General features: G+C 40.9%; 1 protein-coding gene across 5 annotated transcripts in view; it reads right to left on the bottom strand.

The window, feature by feature from the left end:
- Window positions 1-10,554: 10,554 nt before the first annotated feature.
- Window positions 10,555-23,905, bottom strand: part of TCAIM (T cell activation inhibitor, mitochondrial) — a 45,927-nt gene continuing 32,576 nt past the window's right edge. For all 5 annotated transcript variants that reach the window (XM_043540877.1, XM_027822506.3, XM_037890366.2 and 2 more), the window contains 4 exons: window positions 19,907-19,998; window positions 16,735-16,967; window positions 15,486-15,617; window positions 10,555-13,383 (listed from right to left, as the gene is read on the bottom strand). In XM_043540877.1, coding sequence (XP_043396812.1) covers window positions 13,158-13,383; window positions 15,486-15,617; window positions 16,735-16,967; window positions 19,907-19,998 — 683 coding nt within the window. In that variant the 3' untranslated portion in view covers window positions 10,555-13,157. The remainder of the gene's footprint in view (window positions 13,384-15,485; window positions 15,618-16,734; window positions 16,968-19,906; window positions 19,999-23,905) is intronic.

The following is a 23,905-nucleotide window of genomic DNA, read 5'->3' as shown; positions in this document are numbered from 1 at the left end:
TCTTACTCTGTACATAAGTAACCTTTATCCTAGGGGTGGGCAAACTTTTTCGCCACATTTGGGTGGGGAAATTGTATGCAGGGCCATGAATGTAGGGCTGGAGTTGCGGTGCAGGACAGGGTGCGGTGTGCAGGAAGGGACTCAGGGCAAGGGGTTGGGGTGCAGGAAGGGTGAGGCAGGGGGCTCAAGGCAGGGGGTTATGGGGCTCAGGGCAGGGGGTTGGGGTGCGGGGGGTGCAGGTTCTGGCCTGGCGCCGCTTACCTTGAGGTGGCAGCAGCACTTACCTCCGGGGTGGCAGTGGCATGCCACGGGGCTAAGGCAGGCTCCTTGCCTGCCCTGACCCCACACCGCTCCCAGAAGTGGCCAGCATGTCCGGCAGTGGCTCCTGGAGGTGGGGTGGGGAGGGGCAGGCGGCTCTGCTGTATGCTGCTTTTGCCTATGGGTACCACCCCCAAAGCTCCCATTGGCCACGGTTCCCCATTCCCGGCCAATGGGAACTGCAGGGGTGGTGCCTGCAGGCGAGGGCCATGCATTGAGCCCTCTGCCCCCTCTCCCCCAAGGGCTGCAGGGACGTGGTGCCGGCCGCTTCCAGGAGTGGTGTGGGGCCAGGGCACTGTAGTTTGTCTCCCCAGCTTTATCCTAATCTTAGATTACTGCAGCTATTACGCCGAATTTCTGAAATAATGTCCCCCAACCCTCTTGAAGAGATAGAATTTTTGTAGTAGAAGAATCCCAGAGACGGGAAAGTGTTGACAGAGAAGCACCATAAAAGAAAACTGGAGAGAGTACCAACTTCAGTTTTTATTCCTGAAGATTAATAGGTGCCAAAGCCATGGTAACTGAGAGGAGCTGAAGTTTTTGATAATGAATGTGTCCGTGGCAATAGCGTATTAACCAGCACACAAAGTGATAGTCAGGGAAAAAGAACTACAACCAAGCTAAACATCTGCTTGAGAGGCAAAGTGGGATCACAAGGCATCTTTTAAGTTGTGTGACAGACACTGTTGACTCATCTTCAGGTCTTTTAAGGACACTGAGTGCCTACACTAAATGCAATTTAAACCCATTTTGTTTGGGTTGCTCCAAGTTTTACTAGTTAAATTAATTATCAATACATTGAATAGTTAAATTACAGTTCTTCATGACATTGCTACCACAGAGCCACACATATAGAGGTTACATGCCTATTCATACTGTCACAGAAACTTTTTGAACTATAGTTTGCATGGCTGGGCACATGGATACGTCTCTTGACGTTTCCCGGTCCACCAGCTGGAGGATCCATGAAGCTATCCTCATCCCTCTTTCTGTCACATACAAAGATACAGCTATGTTCAAACTAACAGATTTATAGTTAGCTTCCATTTCCTCTCTCCCCACCACTCCAAATACTGAGGAAGATTCAACAGGACTGACCCAGTAGACCAAATTCTCAGAATTTCTGTCCTATAGTCATACTGGGGAGGCAAGGTTACACACCCTGAATGGCAAAGGGCCACTAACTACTACTTAGGCTTTCTAATTATTTATTATTTGAATTACCATAGAGCCTAGGAGCACTAGCCTGGACCAGGATTCCATTATGATAGGCAGTCCCTGCCCCAAAGAGCTTTTTAAACTACTTAGTCATGCTTGGTCTAAGACTTTGTGACCTTTGGAGAAAGTTCTAGAGTTCAAAGACTAAGTGGGTAGTACTATGCATTCAGTCATATTATGAACTGATGTCCCTGTGCATGAACATCTAAGGGCCTGCTCAATTAGGAAGATGGCAATTTTAATGACATGTATCCACAATGCACCCTTATTTGAAATCTGTAGGGCTGCAATGCAGAGTTGGTGCATAACTTCATGAATCATTATGGTCTCAATTCTTCTGGTTTCAGGAAGGGAATTCTTCAGTTACTGCTTAATTAGCAAGGTTCCTCAGCCCACCTCTTCAGGGAGGTCACTGGTATCTCATCTCAGTGGGGCTCTATAATCAGTCATCATGAAGAAAGAACATTAACTTACCAGTAGTAAGTCTGGTTCACTGTACGTATGTTGCTTTCACAGATACAAATTGATCGAAATGGGCCCTGAATACACAGCGTATCCTGAAGGATTTACAATCCAACACAGGAACAGACTTAAAAGTCATTGTTTTAGAAGAGATGTGGTGTTTATACCTTCAGTCTACAGAATGCTGGGACTTAGGGGGTATGCATATGTACACCCCTTAATGGCCAACTACTGCTCAAAGAATCTGTGACTGTGGCTAGAAACGTAACTCCTACAGTTGAGCTCTTGAATGTCAATATATTCAGAGAAAAAAAGTAAACCGTATTCTTGGTACATATCATTAATTGGGCTCAAACATTCAATATGCACCTGTTTATAAAAACACACAATTAGAAAAATGTATCCCTGGAGCATGGCAATTTGATGGGGAGAATAACGTGTAGCAGGTAGATGCGGTATCAAGGAAGTGTCTTGATAATGAACTATATTTATGTTTAGCTAGTAAATGGGTGCCAGATCACAGAACATGGGTCTACAATAGCAGACTTGAAGGAGGATACCAGGTAACCATTAGTGGTTCTAGTAATGAATCCCAGAATGTTTCATTATGTGCTGAAGATACACATGCCTCTAATGTTCACTAGCCTGCTGTTGCATGCTGCAAGAAAAACGAATATGTTTAAAAACAAAACATTACCCAGAAATAATTAAAAAGAAATCAAAATGTGGCCAAGTTAAATCTAACTGCCTTTTGATCTCCAAATCAGCTGTAAATACAGGAAGGGGTGAAGACAAGGTGGTACTAAATCTAAAAAAGAGGGATTGTTTTCTTATCAAACCTTGTGTCAACTTAAATTTGAGGTTGTGGTTGAAACCACTCACTTTTGCTCAAGCTATAAAAGGAAATACCTACCACTACTGTTGATCATCAATGCCATTCACTCCACCTGTTTAAACCCAAGCTCCGTGTCCTTGGTAGTAGTCTGATAGAAACAGGGTTGTGGCAACCCAAGCCACTTGTAACCTACAGTGTATTAGAGGCCTGGAGTCAGGCAGGTGGTCAGTACAGTTCACAGCATGGGCTGAGCTATCCCAGGAGGAGGCAGGGCCAGATGTATATAATTTAAAACGGCTTTCTCATGGCAAAACATTCTGGGAAGGGCTAGGGTAGTACAATCATACTTTGGGAATGAATCTCCCTTACAACACAGCTGTTTCAGCCAACTTAAAAAGTCAGAACAAGAATCTTGTTCTAATAGGTCACTGGAGTTTAGCTTAATGAAATCTAGGCCTTCCTCTATCCTATAAACTCTGTTGAAGTTTTATAAATATAGAAAAAATAAACCTACCATTAACGATTTGCTATCCTTTTTAAGACACGTCATCAATAAGAACTCAAACTCTTATACAAACTCTTGATTAACTCAGAGAACTATTATATAGATTTTTAAATGTCTGATATTGTGAATTTTTAGAACTATGTATGAGTCCAAAGCATCAGATAGGCACTTATTTCTAATCTTACAAATCAAAATACACGGATAAACTCTTTAACTCTACCTTAAAAATGCACATGCTTGAGATCTGAATATAGTGTAGATTATATAGTTCTAATTTCATAAAAAGGTGGAAAGAGTCCAGAGAATAGTCAAATGAACTCAGGGAAATGAAAGAACATTACAAGAAAATTTGTGGAACGTGAAAGAGAAAGATGAAAAAACCCCAGAAATCAATCAAAACATTTAAGTTCCACTAAATAAAACAATTTAAAAAGATTATTTTATTGAAGTAAGGAGCTGGTAATGCAACCAACCTGACTATTCAGCAATTTAGTACCCCATTAGAGTCTTTGCTAAAATTGAGCACTAAATTATTTGTTATTTAAACAATCACATCACGAATAAACATCGGTAAAAACAAACTGCATGACAAGAGCATTTCTCTGTTAGTCCAGGAAAGGATATATTCTTTACAACTGTCTTTTTAGTGAAAAAAACACACAAAAAAGCTTTCTGTAGAAAACTTTTGGGTACCACAGGGATCAGTTCTTGGCCCTATGCTATTTAACATTTTTATTAAGAAGAAAACAAAATAATCACTGACAAAGCTTGCGGAGGACACAAAAATTGGGGGGAAATGGTAAATAATGAAGACAACAGGTCACTGATACAGAGCGCGGTAAGGTAGGCACAAGGAAACAGAATGCATATAATATGGCTAAATGCAAATGTATACATTTAGGAACAAAGAATATAGGCCATACTTCTAGGATGGGGACTCCGTCCTGGGAAACAATGACTCAAAAAGATTTTGGGGTTGTCATAAAGGGAAGGGTAACCACCTTTCTGTATACAGTGCTATAAAATCCCTCCTGGTCAGAGGCAAAATCCTTTCACCTGTAAAGGGTTAAGAAGCTAAGGTAGCCTCACTGGCACCTGACCCAAAATGACCAATGAGGGGACAAGATACTTTCAAATCTGGAGGGAGGGAAAGGCTTTTGTCTGTCTGTGTGATACCTTTGCCGGGAACAGATCAAGGATACAAGCCCTCCAACTCCTATAAAGTTAGTAAGTAATCTAGCTAGAAAATGCATTAGGTTTTCTTTAAAAAGAAAAGGAGTACTTGTGGCACCTTAGAGACTAACAAATTTATTTGAGCATAAGCTGAGCTGTAGCTCACGAAAGCTTATGCTCAAATAAATTTGTTAGTCTCCAAGCGGTCCTTTCCCTGTTCTTTGTCTAAATCACTTGGTGGTGGCAGCATACTGTTCAAGGACAAGGCAAAGTTTGTGCCTTGGGAAATTTTTTAACCTAAGCTGGTAAAAATAAGCTTAGGGGGCCTTTCATAGGGGTCCCCACATCTGTACCCCAGAGTTCAGAGTGGGGAAGGAACCCTGATAGGGGTTTTGCTGGATTCAGCTGAATAGGACTTCTCAGTGTGATGGTATGGCGAAGAGGGCTAATGCAATACTTAGATGCATAAACATGGGAATCTTGAGTAGCAGTAGAGAGATTATTTTACCTTTGTATTTGGCATTTGTGCAACTGCTGCTGGAATACGGTGACCAGTTCTGGTGTCCATTAATAAATTGGAGGGAGTTCAGAGAAGAGCCACGAGAATGATTAGTACTGTCATGGATGGTTATAAACTGTTCAGGAAGGACAGGCAGGGCAGAAAAGGTGGGGGAGTTGCATTGTATGTAAGGGAGCAGTAAGACTGCTCAGAGCTCAAGTATGAAACTGCAGAAAAACCTGAGAGTCTCTAGATTAAGTTTAGAAGTGTGAGCAACAAGGGTGATGTCGTGGTGGGAGTCTGCTATAGCCCACCGGACCAGGGGGATGAGGTGGACAAGGCTTCTTCCGGCAACTCACGAAAGTTACTAGATTGCAGGCCCTGGTTCTCATGGGAGACTTCAATCACCTTGATATCTGCTGGGAGAGCAATACGGTGGTGCACAGTCAATCCAGGAAGTTTTTGGAAAGTGTAGGGGACAATTTCCTGGTGCAAGTGCTGGAAGAACCAACTAGGGGCAGAGCTCTTCTTGACCTGCTGCTCACAAACCGGGAAGAATTAGTAGGGGAAGCAAAAGTGGATGGGAACCTGGGAGGCAGTGACCATGAGATGGTCGAGTTCAGGATCCTGACACAGGGAAGAAAGGAGAGCAGCAGAATACGGACCCTGGACTTCAGAAAAGCAGACTTTAACTCCCTCAGGGAACTGATAGGCAGGATCCCCTGGGAGAATAACATGAGGGGGAAAAGGAGTCCAGGAGAACTGGCTGTATTTTAAAAAATCCTTATTGAGGTTACAGGGACAAACCATCCCGATGCGTAGAAAGAATAGTAAATATGGCAGGCGACCAGCTTGGCTTAACAGTGAAATCCTTGCTGATCTTAAACACAAAAAAGAAGCTTAAAAAAAGTGGAAGATTGGACAAATGACCAGGGAAGAGTATAAAAATATTGCTCGGGCATGCAGGAGTGAAATCAGAAAGGCCAAATCACACCTGGAGTTGCAGCTAGCAAGAGACATGAAGAGTAACAAGAAGGGTTTCTTCAGGTATGTTAGCAATAAGAAGAAAGTCAAGGAAAGTGTGGGCCCCTTACTGAATGAGGGAGGCAACCTAACGACAGAGGATGTGGAAAAAGCTAATGTACTCAATGCTTTTTTTTGCCTCTGTCTTCACAAACAAGGTCAGCTCCCAGACTACTGCACTGGGCAGCACAGCATGGGGCGGAGGTGACCAGCCCTCTGTGGAGAAAGAAGTGGTTCGGGACTATTTAGAAAAGCTGGACGAGCACAAGTCCATGCGGCCGGATGCGCTGCATCCGAGAGGGCTAAAGGAGTTGGCGGATGTGATTGCAGAGCCATTGGCCATTATCTTTGAAAACTCATGGCGATCGGGGGAAGTCCCGGACGACTGGAAAAAGGCTAATGTAGTGCCCATCTTTAAAAAAGGGAAGGAGGAGGATCCTGGGAAGTACAGGCCAGTCAGCCTCACCTCAGTCCCTGGAAAAATCATGGAGCAGGTCCTCAAGGAATCAATTCTGAAGCACTTAGAGGAGAGGAAAGTGATCAGGAACAGTCAGCATGGATTCACCGAGGGCAAGTCATGCCTGACTAATCTAATTGCCTTCTATGACCAGATAACTGGCTCTGTGGATGAGGGGAAAGCAGTGGATGTGTTGTTCCTTGACTTTAGCAAAGCTTTTGACACGATCTCCCACAGTATTCTTGCCAGCAAGTTAAAGTAGTATGGGCTGGATGAATGGACTATAAGGTGGATAGAAAGTTGGCTAGATTGTCGGGCTCAACGGGTAGTGATCAATGGCTCCATGCCTAGTTGGCAGCCGGTATCAAGTGGAGTGCCCCAAGGGTCGTTCCTCGGGCCGGTTTTGTTCAATATCTTCATAAATGATCTGGAGGATGGTGTGAATTGCACCCTCAGCAAGTTTGCAGGTGACACTAAACTGGGAGGAGAGGTAGATATGCTGGAGGGTAGGGATAGGATACAGAGGGACCGAGACAAATTAGAGGATTGGGCCAAAAGAAATCTGATGAGGTTCAACAAGGACAAGTGCAGAGTCCTGCACTTAGGACGGAAGAATCCCATGCACTGCTACAGACTAGGGACCGAATGGCTCGGCAGCAGTTCTGCAGAAAAGGACCTAGAGGTTACAGCAGATGAGAAGCTGGATATGAGTCAACAGTGTGCCGTTGCTGCCAAGAAGGCCAATGGCATTTTGGGATGTATAAGTAGGGGCACTGCCAGCAGATCGAGGGACTTGATCGTTCCCCTCTATTCGACATTGGTGTGTCCAGTTTTGGGCCCCACACTATAAGAAAGATGTGGAAAAATTGGAAAACGTCCAGCGGAGGGCAACAAAAGTGATTAGGGGACTGGAACACATGACTTATGAGGAGAGGCTGAGGGAACTGGGATTGTTTAGTCTGCGGAAGAGAAGAACGAGGGGGGATTTGATAGCTGCTTTCAGCTACCTGAAAGGGGGTTCCAAAGAGGATGGATCTAGACAGTTCTCAGTGGTAGGAGATGACAGAACAAGGAGTAATGGTCTCAAGTTGCAGTGGGGGAGGTTTAGGTTGGATATTAGGAAAAACTTTTTCACTAGGAGGGTTGTGAAACACTGGAATGCATTACCTAGGGAGGTGGTGGAATCTCCTTCCTTAGAAGTTTTTAAGGTCAGGCTTGATTTAGTTGGGGATTGGTCCTGCTTTGAGCAGGGGGTTGGACTAGATGACCTCCTGAGGTCCCTTCCAAAGCTGATATTCTATGATTCTATGATTAAAGGATTAGAAAGCATGCCTTATAGAGTGATGGACTAAAGGAGCTCAAGCTATTTAGTTTACCCAAGAGAAGGTTAAAGGATGACTTGATTAGTCTGTCTGCACCCAAATGGGGAACAGATATTTGATAATAGGCTCTTCAATCTAGTAGACAAAAGGTATAACATGATCCAATGGCTGTGAGCTGAAGATAGACAAATTCAGATGGGAAATCAGGGGCGCCGGAATGGGAGGGCCAAGGGGCCATGGCCCTCAAACTTTTGAAAGTGGATGGGCCTGTCCTGTCCACTTTTCGCCATGGGCCCGGCCCCCTGCTCCTTCTCTTCCCCCTGAGGCCCCATCTCCTGGCGAAGTTGGAAGCTGGAGCTCAGCTCAGGTAAGAGTGGCTCGGGGAGCCTGGGCAGCTGTGCGGAGCTGCAGCTCCTCCACCAGGTGGGAGGGGGGCGTGAGAGCAGTCCCTGGCCCATGTCCCTGCTCTCTGGGCCCCCCACCCAGGGCAGGTGGAAGGTCCATGGCTCCCCATGGCAGCCAAGGTGGCTCTTACCATAGCCCAGCTGCAGCTCTTTGGCCCCTGAGGCCCCGTCCCCAGGCCAAGCCAGCAGTCAGAGCTGGGTTGGGGTAAGAGCCATGCGGGCAGCTGTGGGGAGCTGCAGACCCTCCACCTGCCCTGGGTGGGGAGCTGGGACAAGAGCCGGGGACTGCTCTCGCGCTCCCCCATCCCGGATAGGTGGAGGGGCCTGGAATCCCTGGCCCGGCTTCACTGGGGCGGAACCCTCCCCAACTTTTAGGAAGAATCTGTCACTCCTGCTGGAAATAAGACAAATTTTTAACAGTAACTTAATAGTAATTAACCATTGGAACAATTTCCTCAGGGTGTTCTCCATCACTTTCTCCATCACTAGCCATTTTAAAATCAAGAATGGATGTTTTTCTAAAAGATCTGCTCTAGGAATTATTTTGGAGAAGTTCTATGGCCTGTGTTCTGTGGCTTACAGGAGGTCAGACTAGATGATCACAAAGGGTCCTTCTGTTCTTGGAATCTATGAGAAGACTGAGATTCCCAGTTTTTCATCTCAATCTTGGAAGAACTAAACCAAGTCCTCTCTGTAATATTCAACTATTCAGCTTATGCAGGGAAAGACTGAATCTATATCTTTCTAAATTTATATTAAACTTTTTGCCATAATTAAACTTTATCCTTGCCAACTGGGTCAGATATGACTTGGCCTACAGCATCACCAAAAGTGCACATTTATAAAGAAAAAATTTGAGACAAATTCACTACTACATACATTTACGAGTCACACAATGTATAAATATACATATACCCCTGAAATCATACAAATATCCTCTTTGTGGACAAATGCTGCATATTAGGAGAATGACAAAAGTTTTAATTAACAGGCTTTAGTTTCACCTTTTCCTCGTAAGGGGAACAGTTTATTTCAGCTACAGTGAACACAGTTTAGGTTATATACCTAATTTACTTTCTGCAAGAAAAATTATGATGAATTATTAATCCCCTAACAATGTAAATCAGCCACCTGTCCTCTACAGGAGAATTTTCCTTTTCTATCCCATCCACACATATTGAATATAGGCTTGTCCACACAGCAGCAAGCCAGGGTGCCGACTGCAGAGCGCACTAGCCTGCTACGCATTAACTGGCTGTGTGGACTGTTACTGTGCATTAAAAGTATGGAACTTTTAGTGTGCGGAAGCAAGGTCCACAAGGCCAATTAGTGCACAGGCTAGCGTGCTGTACATTCACACCCCAGCTATCTAGTAGCCATGTAGACAAGCCCTGAGATTCAAAATTCAAACTTCAACACCTTCTAAATCGTAAGTGGATACAAAAAACTGTTAGTCCATGAGAGTACTTCATAGTAGGTAAAAGCCAAAAGTACAATGACAAGATGGGCAATGGTTTCACAGTTTTCATATACAGCACTAGGAGTGAAAGAGGCATAGTGAGTAAATATGGTGGGAGAATGTTTTGGACACTGGGGAAATGTCTAAGCATTTCACACCACCAGAATAATGGTTTCAAGTACTTTAAAATGCTAGCCATATAATTACCAAAATTAATGCTCCTGTTTGCCAAAGCATGAATATCAAAGCCACAGTTGTACATAGGATTGGAATTATTGTTGGAATTTTGTTTATCAGTTTGTAAAGATTAACAATCTCTTCTGTTTAAGCACCATGTCTTTTCAATTTCCCTTCTGTAGCAATGGTGTGGAAGAAAAAAAAAAAAACTACGAAGGCCCTTTGACCTAAATCTCCCTATTGCAGAATACCTGTATGTGCTAAGGAAGGATGAGAAAAGGTCATATAAGTATACAAGTGGGTGGCCAAGGGACGCTATGACAGCAGGGGGGTTTCTAAAAGCCCCAGACTATCCAGCCAGTTCCGCTTAAAAAACCCCTGACCGCAATATTGCAATATACAATCCATGGTCTTCAGTCAACGGCACTTGACCTATTGTTTAATTTCAAAGCTTGCTCAAACTAGAAAGGTTGCTTATTGATGCAATATGTATGATATTGTCCTTATAAGGTATAATTGGTATGGTATGTTGGAAAAGTACCCAGGTGGAAGCGTATTGTTCAAAATGCCACTGAAAACCCTATATAAGTTTGTTGAAGCGTATGGAATGCAGAGCAGCTCGCCGCCTTGCACGGGGCGACGCTGACTCTCCTTGCACATATGCTCGTATAAAATAAAAGAGCCTCAGGCGATTCTGATTCCTAAAACAATGAGTGGTTAATTTTCTACAACAATGGTAAAGACTAAACTACTTCTTGAAGTCTGAATGACATGATCTGAAATGTGCTGGTTTGATAACGGGTGGTCCACCTCTCTTAAATCTTTGATCACGAGTTGAGATTCAAGAATTGTTACCCACCTTTCCTTCAAGTATTTGGTTTTAAGTAGCCAAAATTTCTAAACAAGAGAGAAGAAAAAGTCTCAAGTCTCAGCCAATATGATTACTAAACATTAAATCAGTGAATACTCAAAAATAAAACTGGCTTTGGATTTTTATTATTATTGATCACCACCCTTTTTTCTCATTCCACACAAAAAATAGATGTAAAGAATACTGAGGGTTGAGTTACGCAATCTACATTCTGGTATTTCATAACTTTTGAGTGCTTAATTTTGCAACCTTAATACTGTATTTTCAACATAGTTTGTGTATTATTTCCTAGTTATTTTTTTAAAGAAACTGAAAAAACAAATTCCACAATGTGACATCATATTGACAACCTCATGGGTCACCAACAGAATTGAAACCTTTAGATTCACCACACAGACCTCTCCAATAGTGCCAATAGAGTAACTGATAGCAGGAGTAGGTTGTCATCCTCTACGTGGACCAGTACTAGTGGGAAATGGGACACACACTACGACAAGGGTTGCACAGATGTTTGCAGACAGCAAAGGAATGGTGAGACTCTGCAATCTTGGGTTCTATTGTAGACACTGAATGGGGAGTCTAGAATAGAACCCGTGCTCCAGTGGGCACAGACTCTCCTTCCCATTTCCCCCAAGCCTGACCCCTTCTGTCCCATCCTGTCCCCTCCAACTTGTCTCAGTCCTGTCTCTTCCCTAGTCCTGATCCCTTGTGTCAGTCCCATTCTCCTCACCTGGTCACTCCCAGCCTCCATTCCTCAGTTTTCACATCTCAGTTGGTTGGAGCATACTCAGTGAGGATGGAATTTTTAGAAGTTTTAGCAGTTAAGCTCTAGCAAGGCTCTACTGTGCATGTGCAAAATGCAATTCTTCAAAGACTTAAAACTTGGCCAAATTCAAGTGGATTTTCATGGGGAAGACAAGAGTCACATCCCTGACACAAAAATCAACCCTCTTGCTCCAAAGCACAGGGGTGCTAAGGCAGTTCAAAGAAGAGCAAGAAATATTTAACATGGACTAAATAATATTTTTTCCTTTGCTTCATTCTCAGAAATGGTGAACCATTTCAGCTGAAGTTTTCCAAAAAATCCAGCCGAAGGCAGACACCTAGTATTGAAAATCTGGGCCCAAACTGTTAAAGTACAGCAAAGTTATAAGCAAGTGAAAACATGATCTTATAATGGGAGGTGGTGGGCAATCTTAACAACACAAACAATAATATACATAATTTATACACATTTATTTTACAGTATTTTTGCCAGTTCTGAAAGATGAATCCAAGTCCAAAAAATGTTAACTGGCTAGTTCCTTTCAGACGATTTCGCAAGATGTAGAACTCAAACATGGTGTGTATTTTAGTGTGAAATACAGTGAAACAGCAGCTTTTTAACGGGTCTAACATTTACTCAGAAAATAAGCTCTCAATCAGCTATTGGAGTTATCAAGTATAAATAAAATTCATTATGCCTGATCCTCAGGGTCGATTGTGAACCTCATACTTACATTAGTGAGCACTTACTGTTATGAGTAGTCACACTGACTTCTACCATCCCTAGATTTCATTGAGACTAGTCATGCAAATCAGCGCTCACCAGTGTGAGTAAGAGTTTCATAGTCATGTCCGTAGCTACAGTGTACTTAAAAACAATTGATGCATTTTATACTCCAGTAACAAATGATAGTAACAATAATGTAGATTGGAGATATATTTACAAAGATGTCAAATATTTAAGTGTGAACACCTACTCCAATGGGCAGATATTGGATTGATATTTAAAATAAACTCCTCTTAAACAAATGTTCAAAGTACTTTTCCTGTCTGCATATAAAAACACTGAAGGATTTTTCATTCTTCTGTATTTCTTATATAGTAAGATATACAGCAATATGTAACTACAATATTGGCACCAGATAATTAATGATATATAAAGGACTCTAGAATTACTTCTACAGCTTTTGCTGCCCCTAAAACTACTTTGACAAGTTATGTCTTAATTTTTGAATCGAGTTAGTCACCTACTTTAGTTAGTACATAGTGCTTGGCTTTAAAGGTACAATTTCTATGAACTTTACAAAATCCATCCTGGAATATTCATGTACATTACAAACAAACCAAAACCCTTTTTGTAACCTTCAAATCCAATTCAAAAGTTTTGTTTAACTATCAAAAATGCCCTTTCATTACCCCTTCCCTATGATGGGACTTCAAGAGGAGTATGGAAACCGTACAGAATTTTATGCATGAACTAGCTATACTGTACATTATTCAGTAAGCTGTCAAGAACTGAAGTTCTACTTTCTGAGCAGCAATTAAAAGGAAAATTCTTGGCTTAGTGACTGATATCAAAATACATGTTTAAATAATTTACTCTAAAAGAAAATTCATGTTTATAGCCTCTTAGTGAAAACAGACAGTTCCTCTGCCTATTAGACAGGCCTCAGCTTTTCCAGTTCCAAGGGATACAGAGGTCTCCATCTTGCAACACTGAATAAAAGTGTGAAATGCAGAGGTGCATGCCTTGCAGGTATGGGAGTGATTCTTCCAGCAGTCGCTTACAACAATCTATCATCTGTGCATGTGAAATACTTGGCTCCTTATACAGCTGTTTCAGAGAAAATTTTTCAGTGGAAGCACTGATTAGCTCTTTTTCCATCACTGTCAACCTAGTATATTTTAAAAAGTTAGAAATTAGTGCTAAATATGAGGACCAAATACAATGATAAAATTAGTGCTTGGGCCTCCCCCCCGCCCCCAAATGTCCTTGAAAGACAAATATTTATATACAGTGTGCATTTAGTTTCAATTTTTTCAAGTGTAGGTATAGTGTGACAGTTTTGAACATGTAAAAATCTAACTTTTTATGTACAAATATGCAAACTGTGTGCGCGCAAGTGATTATGCCAAATTGAATACTTACAAAAGGAGGCCACATTTTAAAAACATTCCTGACTCACTTATTTGAAGAGCACTTTGTCGTTAAAAAAAGTCATGTGACTTCATTTTCAAGGCATCTTAAAGATAAAAACGTTTGTTCCTTTTTGAGATATTTAGTCAGCATTAAGAAACTAGGCTTGAAAATATAAAAATAATTTCCTCGTGTACCCACCTATCAAACCCTATATTCAGTATTCTGCAGGTGACTGAAAACACTGGATGACATCAAACAAAGGGGAGTGTAGCCACCTGCTCTATTTTAGGTGTTTGTAATATAGTTTACTGTTGCAAGAGAAATACAGAATTCTTAGCTCAGGACTTAGCAAATTAAATTATTTTTCAGTTCACCGTAGACAAAAAGGAATAAGAATAAACCAGCTGACAAATCCAGTTTCTTTAAAGAAAAAGCTAGTATGTATATACATTTGAGAATTGCAGTTTTAAAAAGCTATCATGTAATACAAATCTGACAGTGTTGATACAGATAAATGATAGACAAACTGAGCCATTCTAAATCCTGTATTGCTAAAACACTTTTACATATCCTATATGGGACGATATACAGTTCCTTTATTTAATACAATCCTAAGGAGAATGCAAACAAACAGCGGAAAGTTTCACATGTACTGTGCTTAAGATCCAGATAATAAACAGGATACATGGGCAGACTTAGGATGTGTCTACATTATGGAGACTATACCAACATAACTTTGTTACTGTAGCTATGCCAGCATGATCCCATATATTGCAAGTGCAGCCTACACCAAGAGAGGGTGTTTTCCCAAAAACACCACCTCCCCAAATGATAATAGCTGTATTGACAGAAGTACTTTTCCATTGACATAGGTGCGTCTACACTTCGGGGTAGGTCGGCAGAGCTATGTTGGTAAGGGGTGTACATATTGACTCTTGAGCAGCGTAGCTATGTCTGTCTATTTTTAAGTGTAAGGCAGGCCTTAAAAATTACACCTTTACACCATGATCCTGCAACTGGATTAGTGCAGGCATCCCCTTGCACCTGCCTGGAACTCTGCATGAGCATCAGGGGCAGCCTCTTGCATTGTTCCAGCTGCAAGTTTGGGTTCTTAAAGATCAGTTTTAATTGGTTAGATTGGTATTCAAAAATTCTGGGTTCTTATTTTCTCCTGAAGTACTGATTATATGGTAAGCTCTCGAACAGTGAAGGGACCTGCATCATCATGCTGCATTACGTGTTTGTGATTTCACTAACACTAACTCTGAATTCAGGTCTTGCCAAATAAGTAAAAAAAGAGGAAAATTTTCAGCTGTTTTAAAACATATTTATTTCTAATTTGAGTCCATATTAAGGATCCAGGACCTTAAAGGAAGATTTTAAAAACCTTTACTTGTATGTATCATAAAATATTTCCATATTCAATAAAGAATGCTCAATTGTGGAAATTATTGAGTCTCTGCATACTTTAGAAAGATTATTGAAAAATCATCAAGAGAAAGTTTCATTATATATTATAAACAAAAAAAAATTAATTTTGTAATGAAATACAGCTGCTATGTAAACTGATAAGGAAGTAGTCAGCTGAACAGCAGTTCATAACAAATGACAGTTGGATGAGGTAATATATTTTATTGGACCAACTACTGGTGAGAGACAAGCTTTCAAGTTGGGTAAAACAGCAGATAGAACAGTGGCGGGAAAGGTGAGAACCTTTTTTGTAGGAAAAAGTTAACTCCCTTTTATATATCCTCAAAATTTCTCTTATTGTTATAGATGTAAAACAAATAATTCAGTAATACAAGAAGTCGAAGAGAAACACAAGAGCTAGTGTACAAACTTGTTGAGAATACTTACTCTTCCTTTCTTTTCAGATTCTCTCTTGCTTGCTGTGCTTTGGTAATAATAAACCACTGAAGGGTTGCTGGATCACACATTGTTGGGATGTTAAAATGACCAAGTTCATGCAAGCTTGGAGCATACCTATCACTGTAATGAAACGTGATGCAAGTCAAAATAGGTGTATCTTATCACTTCTTGTACGAAAATATTGATCATGGACAACAGAATGAGGAATTAAGGATAAGAAAATCCCACCTGATCAATAAATTCTAAATAATTCTTTGGTAAAGGGTTTGAGGCATGAGTACAGAATGTTATTTTAGGTGTTCTGATTTTTTTTTTTTTTTTAATTTCAGGAGTGTGGATCAGCAGAAGCAACTCAAAAGATACATATTAGTTTCCTGCTGCAGACAAACTATTGACTCACAAAACTCACTTTTTTTCCAGATAATGTCTCAGAGATTTAAACAAAGATTTAGATTTCAAAAGGACTTTCTCCATTAGTTTAGCAATTTTAAGATATGTTAAAATTTTACATTTAGCAGTCTTGTCAGAACCCTAACAAAACAACTGCAACTGAATTTCTTGAATCCTGTGTTCAACCAGTCCAATGATCTTATTAGCACCATACGTGGATGAAAAGCTTGCTCTGAAATGAATTCAAGCCAAGTACTCTCTTAGCAATAGCACATTATCTTAGTCACATAAACAAAGCCTAAATACATATGCCCTGGGCAGGGACTTCTACCCCCATTGAACTACAGTGGCTTATTAGATGCACATACTTGTGTGTCAGTGTAACAGATGTTCATATGCTTGACAGATTGTTCAATCTATTCAATGCTATATTCCGTGCAGATGAGTTTAGAACGACAAAAATGCTATCCTCACTGGATGTGCATGATTTCCTTCTAGCTAACCTATCTCCAACTCAAGAAAAACAGTTTGACACAGTTACATCATTTAGAAACAGATCATACTGATTCCATAACTACAAACAGGATTGATAGTGCCTAGTAAGTTGTAATGTGTGCATATTGTTTACAGGTTGTGTAGTCTTAATTAACTTGATGCAGGCAGTTAATATTTCCTGACGCTACTTTAAAAATGTAAAATGTATTACAAACAGGGGATGTGAAAATGCCAAAGGAACAATATTTCAGCAAATGAGACTTTATGTATTGCTCTTAGTAATATTACGATCAGCATAGAGTGTAAAATGATCAAAAAGCTTTATAGAAGCAGCTATCCTGCAGACACATACCTTTCTAGAATCATTTGCAAGCCACGCAGACTACGAGGGTGAAACGATAGCCTACTGTTTAGCAATCTATTATAGAAAGCATCAAGAGTGGTGTAATACTCTTCAAGAGTTAGCAGTGGTTGCAGTTCTTCAATGTATGTTATTTGTATGCCTCCTAGAAGATGACTTATACGGTCCTCCAAAAGCAGCATCTTCTTTTGAAGTTTATAATAGCTAGGCAATCTCTCAAAAATCTGCACACACAAAAATATATTTCCTATAATTACATACAAAACATGATAAAACTCTCTCCAAGAAATTAAACGCTTATTAATTCACAACGGAATGAACCCTGAAGAAAATGAAGTATCTAACGATTCAAACAGAGAATTTAAGTGTTACAACTGAAATTTTTACGCACTGTGAACACAAACTTGACTGGTAGGGCTGGGTGAACAGACAATGTTGTTTTGGGGGGCCAGTGGAGGAGAGAGAGAGGGTTACACAGAATCTCTATGAGAAGTTATGCTTTTTTGCTGGATTTTGTCCTAAAAAGTAGCGTTCATGTGCAGCCACTGACATGAGGGCTCATACACAACTGCTGACAGATTAAAAAAAGTGTTCTCTCACTGCATTTCTAGCCCCATGTGTATGGTCCATAGTGTACAGTAGAAGTGGTAACAGTAAGCTGTGTGCTTGTGAATGAAGAATGAGAGGGCATGACTGATAGGCAGCTAAACTTATTTCCTTGTTTGTGCGTGTGTGTGTGTCACATTGTATATGTAGCAACCCTGTTTCAGAATGACTTTTGTGTATTTATATATAAAAACTTATGACCGCTTGTGTCCCATTATTATACACATTACCTTGATATACTAAATAAGATTACTAGTATGACATGGCCTATGAATTATTTGTTGTATATGTGCTAGTTTATCTAAAGTACATTAATTATACACATTGAATTTTTAAGTGTGCATATGGACATAAATGAGAAAGAAAACGTTTTAGCTGTAGATGTACCGACGCCAACATATACTAGAATTGCACACAGGCATCAGCGTACCATGCTGCAGTGTGAACTGAAGGATCTTTCTCTTCCTTCTGTGCAAAAAGTATGAGCTATCAGCTTGACTGAATAGAGAATAGTTTCAAAAGAAAAGACCGTGACAAACACTCAGTGGTACTAAAGTGGAAGTACAACCTTGTCTACATACAGATTTGCTCTGGTTTAATTAAAGGTGTGTTTTTAAACCAATTTAGTTAAACCAGTGCAAGACTGTGTGTACTTTTATTTTGGTTTAGGATTGGTTTAATCCTATAAAAATGAGAGATTCAGTTCAACTGGTGAAGTTTGGCTGTAGACAAGACCTTCCAAACAGCAAACACTGATCAGATAAGAATGAAAGCAGATATTGCCAACAGTGATTATACCCCAGAATGGACAGCTAATTTAGCAATATTCATCAATGTTGCATTATTTCCATCATGAAGAAGTCAAAGCGAAAGCTGCAATTTCCAATGATAATTTGCAGCAGGACATCCAATCTGGTTATATAGGTAATGCAGTTGTTACCTTTTGCATACGATGACAAAGCAGGTGACTTCCAAAGTTATTTTAAGTTGTTTTAATTATGCTGGTCAATTTCTCATTAGTTTTAACTACAATATTTCAAAAAAGGAAGTGAATTTACCTTTCAAGAGCTTAAAGACTTTAAATCACACGTTATCCTATACTAGTCTCAAAACATCAGCTTCCGACTCAATGTTTAAAAATACATTTAAGACACTAAATCATTAGAAGTTGTAATTTCTCTTTTTAATTAGACAAGGTGGTAGTTTAGAATCTTAACATGCAGCTTCTATTAAAAAGTGTGAACATTCAAAGCACCTTCTCTCAAACTTTTTCTATTCAATGTGCTTTTGAATTAATTTTGCATTTAATTCCAATTTCTCAATTTACCAAAGATATAAATCATTCATCTTAACAAAACAGGAAAGAGAGTTAACAGAAACCTCTCACTCTACTGAGCTTACATAGACAAGGAACTAATCATCTGCTATAGAATTTTGTGTTGAGGAGCTGACTGCAATGTTAACTGCAGGATGTAAGATAGGAATTTTATGGTCCTGCACTGCAACATTGTACATTTCCAAACAAGATAACTCACTCACCCACCTCCCCTTCTTTCTTTTTGAATTTTATCCACATTTGTCTCCTTTTATGCAAGTCCTTTAAAAGCAGTAACTTCTCAGGTGACCAAATGCTTCTTACTTATGTGGGCCAAGACCTGACAATACTGAACTAAACTCACTGGTGCGAAGAGTGATAATTCTGCATATGCCCTATGTAAATCTCCTCTTCAATGCCTACAATTCATATAATTGAATAGTACATTGCTAAATTTAAATTCACTGGAACTATGAAATATATGAAAATCCTGTTTGAATGAAGTGACAAATATTTTCAGAAATTTTGTTGAGTGATATCCTGGTGGTATCTGTGTATTATGTTAAAAGATTACTCCCTATAGTTCTTTGGAAACTATATATTATTATTAAAAAATGCCATACAGTTTGCCACAGCCTGTTTGCAACAACAAACTTTGAAATACCTAGGGAAGTGTGTAAATAAAGGAGACACAAAAAGGGATTATTTCAGTATAAGATGGCTAGTTAATGAACAAGATGGAGTGCTGGGTACAAAAAGAGTAGTTGAGTAGATGTTGCAAAAAGAATTTGTGATCAACACAGCTCCCACTGAAATAAAGAGCAAAAAATTCCCATTGAGTTCCCACTGGTAGTGGGTTTTTTTTGGTTCGTTGAGACATTTTAGGGATGAAGAAATATTTCACCAGTGTGTGATCATGTTGCATTCTAGTTGTGAAAAAAGCCAATTTTGTTCACCCTTAGCATTAGACCAGAAGTTGATTTATTAACAGAAACTGCAATAAAAACCTAACCATAAAGATTATGGTTATTATTAACATCTACTGCAAAGGATTCGGTTTATAATGCAAGTATCAAGTTACGCTGAACATAATAAGTACATGCATTACGTTAAGTTACTTACCAGTTACCTGTAGGAATTCATGTTTTGGTTATAAACCTTTTAAAAATAAGTCATTTATACAAGGTGCCATTAACTAAATTAAGAAAAATATTAACTATCCTTTATCTGAAATTCTCTTACTTCGATCCAGTGGTGGTGAACATCCATTGTGCCTAGCATGACATGGCCTGTTGCACTCATACCTGAACAGTCCGTGAATACTACTGTGTGTCCTAATAATGAAACACAGTTTTTAGTCACTTTCCACAACTATGTAAGCCTTAACAATATTATTGCGTTTCACCAACAGTAAATCTTCACAGCACAGACAAAAATAAGTAGAAGCTTTTGCTACTCCCATCAATTGGAAACTCTCGTTCTGAAAGCTTAAATTCAAGGATTTTTCTACACGAAACTTGACCTAGTATTTTCCTTCCCTCCCCTTGTGTAGTTTCACTACTTAGAGTCTTATCTTATAGAGAGACTATTTTTGGACAACTATCAATATTGGGACAATACCATATTTAAACAACCCACAGAACACTGTATGCACTCAAGAAACAAATCATTAGATCACTATTATTTGTATTAAATAAAGTAACTTTAAGCTGCATATGGTAAATATTGCCCAGATCACCACTATAACATTTCCTGGGGGGCACCCAGGGTTGTGAGGCACCTCTCTACCATTTGCCCTTAGAGTGAAGAAGCCTTGTCTGTGCCTGCCATGGATCAGCTCCCCAACCTCATCAGCCTCTGACAATATAAGCACTCCCGTCTAGGCCTCTGTCACTCTGTAGGTTAGTGATAGGCATGCTCCAGCCCTCCAAGTATCTCCTTGGAGTGTCCAGCCCCCATCTACTGGCCGCTTCCAGTATTCACTGATTTGCTGCTTCCAAAGAAACAGTACATCCCAGCTTACCAGTTGCACCTCAAAGCACCACTCCACTTAACTCACAGTGTTTAGGTTTGTTTACAGTGACATCAAATACAAGTTTAACTAAAGCACAGAGATTCAAATAGTAACAAGGAGAAATATTGTAAACCAAAGGTTACATATTAAATAAAATCATAACACACAATCTAGAGCCAGACTTAATTAACAAGATACTCTCATGTCTAGTACAGTATTGCTCACCCAAAATCCTTGCAGCGCTTTACAGCTAGGTTGGCTTTGACCCTTTTTTCATGAGACATGCATGCTGCCAGTTTGCGTCCTAGATGTAGGATTTTGCACTCCAAAATATACCAGAGCAGTCCTTTGTCTTTATTCATAAAGAGGACACCCCCCCGCTGCTAGTTTCTTCCTGCAGATTTCCTCTCTTGTAGATTTTCCAATCTCTCAATTTGCACCCCCAGCTCAGTATGCAAATAAGCATACAATACACAAATGGCCAGACAGGGAGACAGGTATCTGTTACCTCCTTCCTGAAAGGAACATCTCCATAATACATCACCTCCTGGTGACCTGCCTTAAGTTCAAGACCTTAAGAGCATAATTTTCAGTACAGATACATAACTTCTTAAATATTATATGTACATACATTTCACAATGGATTATGACAAGCAGTGGATAACTGGCTCTCGGTAGAGACCTCACATGCCACCCTTTGGTGAACTTTTATCCAGCTATCTGACCCCAGGTATCCTTATACAATCCTACACACCCTCTGTGCTGTTTGACAGCCTTCTCTCTCACCGACATAGTGCTGTGCACACGAGTGCTTACACCGGCAAAACTTATGTCGCTTGGGGTGTGTGCTTTTTTCACACCCCTGAGTGACAAATGTTTTGCCCTCAGAAGTGTTCGTGCAGACATGGAATTAGTTTTCCATGAGAAAGACAGAGTTGAAAGGAACACTCCCAAGGAGTCATCTCAAAAACAGGGATAAAAGGAAATAAAAGTATTCTCATAATGACCTCTACCTACCTGTAAGACAGTAATTATTCCTGGGGGTGGGAGAGAAGGCTGAGACTGCGGACACAGTTAATCATCCGAGTATTCATCTAGGGCAGAGGCCAAATTTGCAGGGTCCAAGGAATAATTATATATACAATCGTATATTAGCATATTGATATTTCTCATTGATAAACATTACCTTTCCAAGGTTCTTTATAAGGTTGAACAATGTGGGACAATCTCACCTGTCTTTTAATTTAATAAGTGAGTTCTCAAGTGAACAAATAATTATTCAAAACTGAGAATCTTGAGAAAGACTAAGTGTGATGCCATGTGTGCTGGCCAACAGTTATTGCCACAGATCAAGCTGCTGTACTAGAGGAGTCACATGGTAACCTGAAAGTGTTCAGAGATGCTCAATCCTTCTTGGACAAGGGATTTGATTTCAGAATGTAGGTCTTCTGGAATATGATCTACAAGAGAAGATTACTTGACCCAAGTAAAAAAAGTTCTTAGAAGCCCTACTGGCCAGGTAACTGGGTATTCTGAGACTTAGTGATCCATCTTTTTGTCTCCTTGTCCCCAAGGAAAGATTATAATTATTACACCAACTTAGTCATTTCCAGGGCAGCAGAGACCATAAGTGAACCCAGTATCTGGTTCTGGATCTAATGGCCTGTGATGGGATGTTAGATGGGGTGGGATCTGAGTTACCCAGGAAAGAATGTTCTGTAGTATCTGGCTGGTGAATCTTGCCCATATGCTCAGGGTTTAGCTGATCGCCATATTTGGGGTCAGGAAGGAATTTTCCTCCAGGGCAAATTGGAAGAGGCCCTGGAGCTTTTTCGCCTTCCTCTGTAGCATGGGTCACTTGCTGGAGGATTCTCTGCTCCTTGAAGTCTTTAAACCACCATCTGAGGTCTTCAATAGCTCAGACATAGGTGAGGTTTTTCGCAGGAGTGGGTGGGTGAGATTCTGTGGCCTGCGTTGTGCAGGAGGTCAGAATAGATGATCATAATGGTTCCTTCTGACCTTAGTATCTATGAATCTGTGAACTTTTGTCCTGCCTGGGGCACCTGTTAGAGTTTATCATTCTTCTTGGACACTGGTGGCATGGATGAAGCAGAGAGCCACAGATCTCAGGTAGTCCCAGAAGTCCCTCTGACAGAAAAAGCTATCTTAGAGTCATTTGTCTGGACTGTGTAACTATTTGTGGGATTTCTCCTCCATAGTGCAAACAGGCAAATGTAGTTCTTTCACTTGTCTATCCAATAAACCTTAAATAACTTGTATTCATCAAGAGGTAAGACAGAAGCTGAGTCTAGTGTCATCTAGGTCAGGAGAGCCAGAGATGGAGGAAGGAGCTTCTAATCCTTTACTGCAGGGGTAGCCAACCTGTGGCTCTGGAGCCACATGCAGCTCTTCAGAAGTTAATATGTGACTCCTTGTATAGGCACCGACTCCGGGGCTAGAGCTACAGACTCCAACTTTCCCATGTGCTGGGGGCTCTCACGCTCAACCCCTGGCTCTGCCACAGGCCCTGCCCCCACTCCACCCCTTTCCACACCTTCCCCTGAGCCTGCCATGCCCTCGCTCCTCCGCCCCAGAGCCTCCTGCACGCCACGAAACAGCTGATCAGGAGGTGCATGGAGGTAGGGGGAGGCGCTGATCGGTGGGGCTTCTGGTGGGTGGGAGGTGCTGGGAGGAGCTGATGGGGGGCTACTGGTGTATTACTGTGGCTCTTTGGCAATGTACATTGGTAAATTCTGGCTCCTTCTCAGGCTCAGGTTGGCCACCCCTGCTTTACTGAAAATAACTTCCCAATGATTCACCTATTTCTAACCCGAAGGATCCTCTTGAAGAGCAACCATCGCTACCCTTGTGAGTTGATCTGGGACGCTCTGATGACAATACATCTTGATTCCTACATGTATACTTCTCTGAAGGAATGCAAAGAGACGGGGCATTAAGCCCAGGTTCACATGGGCCATAAGAATAAGGGGGTTGTGTATAGAAATCTCAGGTTCTAAAGCAGGGGTGGACAAACTATGGCCTGCGGGCTGGATTTGGCCTGTCAGCCATTTTAATTTGGCCCCTGAACTTCTGCAGGGAGCAGGGTCTGTGGCTTGCCCCGCTCCAGCACTCCAGCCGGGGAGCAGGGTTAGGGGCCACTCTGCACGGCTCCCAGAAGCAGCAGCATGTCCCCTCTCCGACTCCTACGTGTTGGGACAGCCAGGGGG

The sequence above is a fragment of the Chelonia mydas genome, chromosome 2 (assembly GCF_015237465.2).
Source record: "Chelonia mydas isolate rCheMyd1 chromosome 2, rCheMyd1.pri.v2, whole genome shotgun sequence".
NCBI lineage: Eukaryota > Metazoa > Chordata > Testudines > Cheloniidae > Chelonia > Chelonia mydas.
This window is presented reverse-complemented; position numbering and strand designations above follow the sequence as displayed.